At 33.0% G+C, this 12,637-nt stretch overlaps 1 protein-coding gene across 2 annotated transcripts in view; it reads left to right on the top strand.

Annotated features, from left to right (window-relative positions):
- The first annotated feature begins 10,477 nt into the window (after nucleotides 1-10,477).
- The window catches only part of LOC149782160 (cGMP-dependent protein kinase 1-like), a 39,764-nt gene continuing 37,604 nt past the window's right edge, over nucleotides 10,478-12,637 (top strand). Inside the window, exon 1 of one of the 2 annotated variants that reach the window (XM_089934835.1) lies at nucleotides 10,478-10,637. Coding sequence is in view for 1 of the 2 variants with exons in the window: in XM_089934834.1 (XP_089790960.1) it covers nucleotides 11,594-11,660 (67 nt within the window). In the remaining variant the exon portion in view is untranslated. Of the gene's footprint in view, nucleotides 10,638-11,555; nucleotides 11,661-12,637 lie in introns of those variants that run through there. The other variant, XM_089934834.1, reaches the window with a different exon arrangement.

Genomic DNA, 12,637 nt, shown 5'->3' with positions numbered 1-12,637 from the left:
ATTAAAAAAAAACAATTAAAGGCCAAAGTCTTCTTGTCAAATCCGCAAATTATGTTGTACGACAGCTGTATACAGTGTATATGTTTATGTATATATATGTATGTGTATATGCATGTAAGTATGGCTGTATGTATGTGTATGTATATGTGTATATATGTATATGAATGTGTGTATGTATGTGTATATGGATATATGTGTGTATGTATATATATATGTATGTATATGTGTATGTGTGTGTATGTATATATATGTGTATGTATATATATGTATATATATGTTTATATATATATATATATATATATATATATATATATATATGTGTGTGTGTGTGTATGTGTGTATATATGTATATATAAGCATATGTATGTATGTGTATGTGTGTGTGTATATATATATGTGTACATGTGTGTGTATGCATATGTATGTATATATGTGTGTATATGTGTGTGTGTATGTATGTGTATGTATGTATATATGTGTGTATATGTGTATGTATGTGTATATGTGTGTGTATGTATATATATATATATATGTGTGTATATGTGTATGTATTCATATATATATATATATATATATATATATATATATATATATATATATATATATATATATATATATATATATATATGTGTGTGTGTGTGTGTGTGTTTGTGTGTGTGTGTGTAGTTGTTTATGTATATTTCTTAGAGATTTCTATACGGTTTTCTTTATTTATATATCTCACTTTGTAAATGCATAGTAGACGATGTATATATATATATATCATGCTTGCGTTCTCGTCTATACTGTGTCTCATAATCTTATGATATGTATAATATATATCTTAGTAACCTGATATAATCTTTGTTGAAGAGGTAATTAAGTCATTTAGTCAGTTAGTCATAGATAAATGCATAATCGCACGCCTACGCGCAAACAAGTATATATATATATATATATATATATATATATATATATATATATATATATATATATATATATATATATATGTATGTATAAATACATGTGTCATATGAAAAAAACTACATATGGAATTACACTGTTATAAGTTTTCCATTTCATTTTCGCTGCTTCTCGAACTTAATGTTAAGCACATAACAATATAGACGTATTAACTTTTCGAAATATTATCATCGTCAAGCAACTGTTTAAAGATCAGTGCCATGCTCAGCCAAATGATTGCAGATTTGCAAAATTGCAGGTATTGAGATATTTCGTTTTGTCAATACGGTAGCTGACACAGTATTACTGTTGTATTTTTGTCACTTTTCTGTTCTATTTTATGATCTTGTATTATCCTGAATTTGTTTAATCTGATGTAATCTTTTCTGAAGAGGAAATAAAGTCAGTCAGTCAGTCATGCAACATACATACATACACATACAAACATACACACACACACACACATACATACATACATACATACATACATACATGCATACATACATGGATGCATGGATACATACATACATACATACATACATACCTACATACCTACATACATACATACATACATTACTCACATGTGTGTTTCTCGAGTTTGAATTATTGCTGTTGGGGCTTGAGGATGTCCAAGTAAACATTTTTAGTTTCGCCCTTTGCAGGACTCAAACCCACGACAGTTTAAACGGCTGCTGATCTTTTGACTGAACAACTAACAAGGAGCCAAGTAGCTCTCAGATCACACTATTTCGTTGGCATGCGACTAGACTGCATCTAACACAGAACATATATTTATCAGCCTTTGAATAATGACTCTTAATTAACTATTTCGTTCATTCCATTGTATTTAGGCCATCTTAAAAGAAAAGCTAGACAAATAAGTCTATTTTCCGATGCTTTGCTGTCAAAAGTTTAAAATGTTTTGTTTAGTGTTTATTATTTGCATATATATTTCATAAACCCTTTAATTGACACTCCTCATGCATGAGATGTCTTGACAAAGAGGTAATATACTTTTAATTTTTCTTCAACCGTCAATAATTATGTATGTGCAAGGAATGTCTCAGGGTCCTGGGTGCCCTAGTGGTCCAAGGCGCTAGCCTTTATCGACAGTTGCCATATCACATCTGAGTGGTTTCGAGTCTAAGTCAGTTTGTATATGAAAAAGATTGCCAACAGGTTCCAGTGGGTCGATCGTTCATGTCGGGCCTTTTCTTTTCTCATTCTCCTCCAGTTATAATGGTCACCATGTATGCCTATGTTGTGATGAAAAATGGCGTTACACTCCAAAACAGGAATGTTTCATTATTAAACATAAAATTCATTCTGATACGCATCAGCTCGTCATTTCACCATCTTGGCCAAGGTAAACTTATAAAGTTTTTAATATGCTTATATTTCCTGAACCCTACATTACTAAGCAAAACATTTTATATTGCTACACTCATCTAAGTATACCGAATATAATTCTAAAACTAGCAGCTTCAGATAAACGTAAGTTTGCAACGAATTCTTACGGTACAGACACTCCATGCAAGCTGATTGGAACATGTAAGGGAATCTCGGTGGCTCTGTGGCTTGCATGCCAGATTCATCAGGTTTGAATCCTACAAATGGATCGACCCGGGTTGGCTCCGTGGTGGATCATTATGTTAGGTACGTCATTTAAATTGCATCGGCACTAACAATCTTTAAATGTTTTTGTCGTAAAACTACAAAATATACCAAATAGTTATTTAATAGTCAGATAATGCACTTCGTACATAAAGACATCCCCTTTATATGATTTTCAAGTGTTATTTCTGAATAATAATAATAATAATAATAATAATAATAATAATTTCGAACTTGTATCATCAACATTAATACAGCATAAATTTTGTTAAAATCATTACGATTAGTGAAAGATTGTTGAAATTCGTCGATTGGGTCATCAACAATTTCTTCTAATTTTTATGTCAATTAGACGTATATAATGCTATCGCAGTGGCGCAGTAGTAAAGTCTTTGTGAAAGATGCTCCTGAGGAAACCAGCAGAAGCTATAAATAATTTGAAGGTGGTAAGATCTGATGACTTATTGATATTCTGTAATCGCGGAAAAGCCTTGCTGTCGATATACTTCACGTTAAATTCAGTCCAAATACTTGCGCATCAAACGGGTTTGGAAAATTTCAAACCTTTGTCCAACTTTACTGAGTTAAAACAAGGCTTATATTTATCTCAACATTTTTCTTTACATTATTCAAACTCCCCGCATTTAGTGTACACTTAAGGCCCTGGTAACAAGAAAATTTCATGTTATATACGCTTGAAGAAATAATGCTTTATTTCCCCTTCGGTTCATTTCTAACCCTTCCAGTTAAAGAAACTAGTGAAGCATGTAACACGTAAATAACTATTATGCTAAATGCGAGAGTAATCAGGCACAACACGAGGGTTGGACCTCAACAAGCTCTTAGATCATGTATGATCTCTAAACTGCATTTATTCAGACAAACATACCTTTTCGCGTTTATTCATTCTTCTTTTTTTTTCAAGCGTGGTTTGCTTTTTGGTATATATTGTTGTATTTATATCGTTTGTACCAAAGCCTCCTCTATGCGCATGCTGCACATTGATTACGCTCATAATATTCATGTATATGCCACAAACTTTAGTTTCGACAGTATTGTTACAGTTACAATGCCAACACGCTAATAAAATTGTAAATTAACGCTGGACATGTGCATTTAAAAGATGAAATTTACCCAACATGAGGTGATACTTTACTTCACTCTTTACGTGGGGTTTTTGAACTTTATTAGGCATATTGATTATAACCGTCAAGCCGATTTCTTCTATTGAGTACATTCTCATTTCGTAATGTGACGAAACTTTGCACGATTAAAACAAATAAATAAGCCGATATCCACGAATAATCTAAGCACAATCGGTCAACGCAGGTGTAGTATCTTTTGACGTTTTGTGTGTATTAACTTTGATCATTTCATTGGTTTTCAATGACAGTTTGTGTTCTTGCCAAGTGACATGATTTGTACTGACAGAGAAATAATACATTCCAAGATGAAAGTTTTAATCCAAATCAGCTAATAGCTAACCCTCTATTCAGAATTAATTCCGATTAAACCCAGTAGTGTAGTTTTCAAATATTAGAATGCAATTTGCCTACGAGGAGTAATCATTTTCAGTGTGTTATATGGTAACATGTTCTTTTCAGGCAGTGAGAATGTACACAAATACTTATCCCTGTCAACGCTGTAATATTTTCTTTTCTAACATAATTGTGCTGTTAAATAGAGATGTTCAATGGGAATCCCAAAACAGCTAAAAAAACAATAGCTATATTTTATATGCAAGCATCATTGCCTATACGCTGTAAGCGGTGGAAAGTGTTCTAGTCTCCGAAGAGGACAAATTAAAATTTGTCTTACGAAACGTAAAAAACGACGTCTGCTAAAAGAAACAACTTACTGAAAAGTTGACTTTATGAGCAATTAAAGAACTGCATCAGGAGACTGATCACACACACACACACACACACACACACACATATATATATATATATATATATATATATATATATATATATATATATATATATATATATATATATATATACCGAGAGAGGATGCAGTAAAAAAATAATAAAATACGTTTACATACACGGTTGACTTGTTTGTTTCTGGTACCGTGGGTGTAAATGTGTGTTGGGCGATAGAAAATTAGACATTTTGGACTGAGGGGGTACAATATTAGAAGTAGATTCAGATCCATCAACATTGGAAATATCGCGTCTTCAATGTCAGATTGACAATGCCCACTTTTATAACAATCCTCAATTTGACAAGATAATTAACCCTCAATTTATATCCATTTATGGAATATTCCACTTAAACAAATTTACAAATAATGCCTTAACATTACGATTTAACCCCACCAATCAGTTGTAAATCGCGGGTTGTTTAAATGCGTTTTCGCAATAGCGAGGTTAGAAAATTGAGCTTATTATGAAACATGATGATAAAGTACAAAAGCCCAACGCGATAAATGTCTGAAATGTTACTTTATTACTGTCTCCTTAATTTAAGATTAAATTTTCTCTTTCCAAACATATTTTGACGCGCTAAAAATCCGACGCAAAAATATGCACAATACAATATCTCGAAGTTTCAGATGAATATAAACTATGACATGTAATAATTTCAGTAGATAGTTCTTGCACAGATAAATCATTACAGTGACAGTGGTAAACAAAGATCCTATAATTCATCGTATAATTAGGTATTTTTATTAAATAAGACATGGAACTAAGGCCGGATTATATTTATCCATAATAATGGGCAGGAATAAGGACCGATTCTGGGAAATGAACAATCGAACCATCACCTCAATGATTTAATCATCATATGTTACATTCAAAAGCACTACAACCTTAGCCGGGTGTATTATTCGGGGAGATTAAACTCTGTTAATTTATGTTGATAATTTTAGTATTTGCTTGTGAAAGGAAACATTTGCTAAATGATAAACTATTACCCTGTGATATGACAGTACAATTAAACGACAACTTGCGCAGAAAACGCCATGAAAGACAAAGACGGAATAGGTCCGGAGAATATGTTTGTAAATAATAATAATAATAATAATAATAATAATTCTTATTTTCGATCAACGTCACCGACATTAAAGCTGCAATATGCAGGAAAGGTTGCATTTGAAAATACATAATTACTCTCCCTCTCTTACAGGCACACATGCATACGAGTAAGTTCAAATCTTGTTACTCAAATAATATATAGCGCTATGCATGTTCCGAATACGTTTTTTCCCTCTGCAGATTTAAAATACAAAATCAACTATTGGGGCATACAGGAAAACGATCGAAAATCAGCATGAGGCATTCTTCCTTTTCAAAACTTGGTTCTTGGAGTGATTTACAGATGCTGATTAGTGACGCTCTAGCAGATAAGTATCTTTTAATTTAAGTTTGCTTATTTTCTAGTCAAACACATTTTTCAAAATAAAATTAATGTGTGGACCTATTAGCTGTCATTTTAGTCCAGCGAGGCTTTACTGTGGCTTTGTGCTGGTTACTCTAATGCTCAAGTTAATTGCATACACAGTCCACACACAACATCACATCATTCAGGGATCTACACCAGTGACTTCGCCAAGCAGTAATGTAACATATGCCATGTTTCACAAACCAGATGTCCAGATCCAATATGACTTGCGACGCTTTTATTCTCAGAGTGGTCTATTATGTGTAACTGGACAATTGTCTATCTTTACATTAAGGGGAAAATAAAAAATTACAAACAAGCACGCACAAATTTAGGATTGATGCAAGGTAGTTTCTGATAGTTTGAAGCTTAAAACTTTTTCAGGTAAAATATTTGAACGGTTACAGTAGGGCGGAGGGAAGGAACTTCCAAGTGACTACTGCTAAATTATTTCCATACTAAAATGTCTTACCCTTCTTCTGATTTGTATATGTATCGAAATAGCGTTGTGTATGTGCCATCGTTACATGTACCAGAACGCCAGATGAGGACGCAGTTTTCTTCCATAGACCAACTATCTGGTTACCCTGTAGGATAGTGGGCTGTTGTTACTTTTATTGTACTGGTCATTAAAATGAATTTGCCCTCATTCATTACGTCTGCAGCTCCGATGTAAATTTCCTCTACAACAGTCATAACTTACAAATCGGTTTTGAAAACAAATATATTGGTTGTTACGTTGAGACCGCCTTTTTGGACCTAGAGGATCTCAAATGGGTAATGATTTAGTATTGAATTTATGACACAAGTTGCATAATGTGAGCATTTGTGAGCCTTGATCCTTAGCTTGCAACAGCTGCACATTACTCAACGAGTTTCATAAATTTAATACTGAATTATAAGCCATTGTAGATTCTTTTTATCACATAGTGCTTATTTCAGTGGAAATTATTTAGATGAAAAGAAAAACGAATTATCTCGATCATTCTGACAGACGTTGCAATCTTCATTTGTTGTGCGTAAAAAAAAAGTCTCAACCAAAGTTAAACTAGTATTGACGTTTAAAGTGGGTTATACTTTACTTATAAATTATAAATCAAATAATAAGAGTCCTTCTGAACAAACATAACATTTTACACAGAAAAAAATCATTTTTCAACACAAAATGTCCAATATGTCTGATGTCGCATTGATTGATGCACTACACTTACATTTGACGATCCGTGTTTACATAACCTTAAAGTTTCACTTTCATAACTAAACATTACAATGATACTTCGATATTCATGTGAAAAAAGGTTTAGTAGATGCTAAATTCCCATATTTACTTTAATGTATCTGTGCAGTGTTTGATTTGAAACAATATACTACAGAATATGCACACACAAAATTTTGACTCGGAATTGTTCCACATGTTTGCCGCGTAAATATGCAGTAGTTGGACAATCTTCTTTTAGTTTGGAGACCGGTTTATGTCCACATTCTTCTGTGAATAGAGGTGAGTTTATTTACTTCTGTAAGTTGATATTTAAACCACGCTTGTATATAGATTGGATTCCAAGCTACGGTTATATTGCCTCCCTCAAACCCCACCCAACACAAGCAATACCCATAGTTTTACTAGTTGTTGTTATTGTTTTCGTCTTGTGGTTTTTATGTTATAATATGTTATACATGACATAACAAACCCTTGTGGTGGTAAATTAGCCATACTGAAACAAACGAGACCATTTTTACCCAATTCATTTTTGAGAGTCGATTGGAAAAATGGTGGCCGAGAATGTTCACTGAAAACAAAAAATGTCAAAAAGACGGGGTTAAAAACATTTTCCAAGCCAATCAATAAAGTCAATACTGGGCAATAATTTCATGGTTTTTTTTGGACCAATCAGAATCGCATAAAGTGATATTTTAGCGTGTGATAATATAAAAAATATGAAACTGATCATACTAAGAAAACTACACCTACTATGTGATAAAAATAGATATCAAACTATATATAGTTTTGAGTATGTGGTATGTCCGGAGAACTTAGATTATCGTATCACTAGATGAATGTGATAACATCTTGGTGACAATGGGCGTGTAGATGTTGTGGCAGTGACATTAGGAATGTAGGTCTGGTTTCAGTGATGTTGGTGATTTGAATCTGCTTTGACGCCATCAACATGTATGCTAAAGTTATTCTAGAAGGTAGTAACGTGATGCAATGTATGGATGCTATTTGATCTGCACCACTCAACACACAGGAAGATGTCGCCGTGACCTGTATTTCATGTTGCATCGGTATGTGTTAAGTGATACGACTCTATGGAACTAAGTAACAAAAAAAAAAAGAAAAGAGCGAGACCAACAAGTTTTGTAAATGCAAAATATGAAATATTTTCCTAAAATACAAAGTGATAAACTAAAAATAACTTAAGCATGGTTAATGAAGTGCTAAACTATCTAAATTGATCGATCACAAGTTCAAAGTATCCAGTAATCCAAATAGGTTAAATGGTATTCCGAATGAAGTTCACACTGTTGTGGTGATGTGTAAATAGTCTTGATAAATAACAATGATATAACCCAAAATGCATTTAGTTGAATTTATGCTATTAAATCCCAATATCTGAGCACTTCATAATTTCAATAAATAATTGAATTAAATAAATAAATCATCCAACTGAACAAAGCCTAATATTTCCTAAGGCTGTTGTACTTGTTAGTAATGAATAACCTTCAGTAAATCATCTCTTATATAGGAAGATAAGACGAGGTTCCAAAATCACAATAAAATTGATTAGTAATCACCAGTACAATTAAACTTGTAAACAAGGTCAAGTACTTTAACAGCCAGACAATTAAGGACTAGATAGCCTATTGTTGTCAAGATATCGTGTAATAAAATCAAACGATATGATTCTGATTTGAATTAAAGTACAGCTTCACAGCTTTTAAACTTTGCACAGGTTTAAAAATGGTCTCATCTTAAAACACAATCATAAAGGGTATTAGTATCTAATATTTTAATTAAACAATGACCCGTATCATCTACAGTCATGAAAAATATCACACAAAATATAGATATAGATAAGATTTGTCCTGTGATCCGGGTACTTTCTTACAATTTTCCTCTTTTGCTCTTTCAGTCTGGAGCTACTGAACAACTGAAATGGTATACAAGTACTTTTGATGTGTTATTCTTAGAGCCTGTGATCTGTTTCATAAATACTTGAGAGTCAAAAAATGCCTTTAATCTGCGAACCATGCAGTAATCGTAATCATTTAAATATTTACCTACCCACTTTTAGGCATTTACATACCTATTTACTTATCTACCTACGTTTATTGAAATAATTATACATTCATACGTATTCACAAATGCCTAGTCATGCATAGTTACATAATTATTTTGTCTGGTTTTATTTCCTTCTGCATAATACCAATATTAATAGATTTTTTTAGAACGGAACGATATCAATATATTTTTGCTTTCTTTTCTAAATCACATATACCTACACATATGAAAAAAGAAATTATTTCAGAAAGGAAGACATAACTATCTGCTGAACGGTCTACCTAACTACAGAATTTCCGAGATTCGTTTATTTACACATATATTCACCAAAACATGAAAGACCAGATAATAGTAGAAAAGACTAATAAAAGCAATATGTGACAAGTAATTACTTTACTTTCATTTCCTTGAAGATTAAAAGCATTCATTTTCTGTAGTAAATGTGTTCTCGTGTTGAGTATATGCTTACCAAGAATATAGTGTCCAGATACTAAAATGAACAATTTCATTCCGTTCCGTCCCGCACATTACCAACATTCCTCCGGGTACTTTCTGGAGAAAGCACGGAACACATGTGTGTTCGTCTTTAATGGAAAGCATGAACTCCTTAACAAGATTTACAAATATTATGCTTCAAAGGTCAGTTGAAGGCATTTCTTCATTTCATTTTTGTTTAATAAAAAGCTTTTGAAACTGATCATAATCAGGTCTAATACCAGTCCGATGACAATAAATTTGGCAAGGAGCAATATAAACAATAAGAACCTACTTAAAATAATACTAAAAACAAGAGAAAATACATTGATGAACGATTTCCGTCCTGTTAAGTGGCAAATATGGGACAATCTTACATTAGTTGTCCCTATTTCTTCTCTTTATCTCTCAGAAATGTCTTAACTTGTCTAAACTGACTTAGATTAAAGCGCATGAACCAACCATCTAGATATAAACATTCCCCATTTTTAATTTTTTTTAAATTTCTAATTCTCAAGCAAGCATTGCAGTACAATAGAATCCCTTGAGATTCCAAGATTTCGTCCTTGCATACATGCATGCTTAGATACATATACAGACATACATACAGTCAGACAATATGTACTTGCACGTGCAGACATTCAGACGAATACATGTAGTAATGAATCATCGCCCCATTTTCAAATTTCTCATACTGAATGAAGATTAAAGGTTATCTCTTCTGAGCAAGCAACAGATAAACTTTGGCATCTAAAATCGGTCAGAATATAAGTATTTAACAAATATCTCGCTCATGAGGACAGCCCATGCCAGCTTGAACATCTGTTTGGGGAATAGATTGCAGACGCACGTTATCCAGATACTTTCATTCCAGCTGAAAGAAACATATTCTAAATAATATCATTTTTGCCACGTTTGGCACTGTTTGGAGCAGGTTGGTATAACGTTTCCATGTTGGTGACCAATAGCTATATTTTCCTTTGTAGTGGAATAATTGGCTGCCGTACTTGCCGTACTTTCAGTTTATATATATATATATATATATATATATATATATATATATATATATATATATATATATATATATATATATATATTTTTTTTTTTTTCGTTCTAAAAATCCCTGTCCACTGTGAAGCGTAATAAACAACAATTTTTCTCTCTCTTTATATATATATATATATATTATATATAAAGAGAGAGAAAAATTGTTGTTTATTACGCTTCACAGTGGACAGGGATTTTTAGAACGAAAAACCCGATACTGGTATGCTGTTAGAATTCTTAATGTAATAGCAATACAATTTCCAAACAATTGACATATGGATAAATGCATGTTATCCTGCAGAAGGAAATGATAAGTCAGTACTGACTTTATATAAGGTGGCATGGATTTTCATAGTTTGGCTCTAGAAAGCAAAACCCTTTTTATAAAACTTTGAATTTAGTTTAGGTAAATATTACTTGTTGTTTGGGATGGATCCTAATTAATACATATGTACATTTTTAACAAAATTAAAGTTACATTTAAGATAATCGGGAGCCATATCACGTATGAATTTATAGTCTATTAAACTCTTTTGAAACTTAGTTCTCTGCTTAAATGAAAGTCACTTTAGGGCATGCTTACAAACATATACGGGTATACAGACAATATATACATGAACATGAAGACATTCCGCCGAATACGTGACTCAAAGTAATGAGCCATTGCCATATTTCAACTTTCTCATATTTCACGTAGATCAAATGATATGTCTATCAACCAGAATCTGGTACGCAACAGATAAACTTTGACATTTAAAATCGGTCAGAATATGATATACGAACTGAACAAATATATCGCCTATGAGGACAACCCATGCCAGCGTGAACATCTGTTGGAGGGACATGTCACCGGAAAGTGAAACATTCAAAATGACATCGTTTCTGCCACTTTTGGCCCTATTCGGAGCAGGTTGGTATGGTCATGAATATTTACTATGTTTTTCATTTTAGTGAAAAACGTTGGGTTTCTGTAATTTGTGTCTCTTCATTATATCGAGAGACATATTGATAGATAGACAGTAAACATTGTTGTTTATAACGTTGAACAGGGGACAATGATTTCTTAAACCTAAAAATCCACATCGGTATGTTCTCTGCCAGAACTCGTATGTAACAGTAATACAATTTACAGGTAGCATACATATGTATAAACACATGTGATAATGAAAAAGGAAATGATAAGCCAGTAGACTTTGATATCCTATGAAAGTATCGATATACGTGGACATGTACCAGCCGGTGAATCATAAAAATCACTTTTATGTGAAATCGTCTTTTTTCAATAGCTCATTTGCTTCCTTGTGATCACTATTTTCACAAACAACATTTTCGTGGTACAGCAAATGGACATTTAAATTCTTGACATCACAAGTGCTACTACGTCATGATCAGAATGAACGTGATCGATGAAATCAACATCCTCGTTACCAGATCAAAGGATTCGCCACGCACCATAGCATAATGAACGTCAGAATCAGCATGACTGTCACTAGTAATGACATTTGTTTGCTCACTAAACCCTACTTTAACAAAGAAGTTATTAGCTTAACGGGGCCCCGAGTGGCCGAGTGGTCTACAGCGCTCTCCATTACGGATCACTGCCATCTCACCACTGTCTGCGTGGGTTCGAGTCTAGGATTCGGCCAATGTGGGTATGCGAGAAAGCTTGCCAGTAGCTTCTCGTGGGTCGGTGGTTCTTCCCGGGGTTTTTCCTCCACCATTAATACTGGCAGCCATGCACAGCCTATCATGTGCTGAAAAATGGCTTTAAACCCCACAATTCTGTTTTTAAAAACCTAATCTGTGGAAACATCACGCCATGCATTATAAATCATAACAACTGCAGAGAGTGCATTCATTACACGCTCAATTTCTTTTGTCAAGCTT

The sequence above is a fragment of the Sinohyriopsis cumingii genome, chromosome 15 (assembly GCF_028554795.1).
Source record: "Sinohyriopsis cumingii isolate HCF-2022 chromosome 15, ASM2855479v2, whole genome shotgun sequence".
Lineage (NCBI taxonomy): Eukaryota > Metazoa > Mollusca > Bivalvia > Unionida > Unionidae > Sinohyriopsis > Sinohyriopsis cumingii.
Note: the sequence above shows the minus strand (reverse complement) of the source record. Positions and strands in the feature narration are given on the sequence as shown.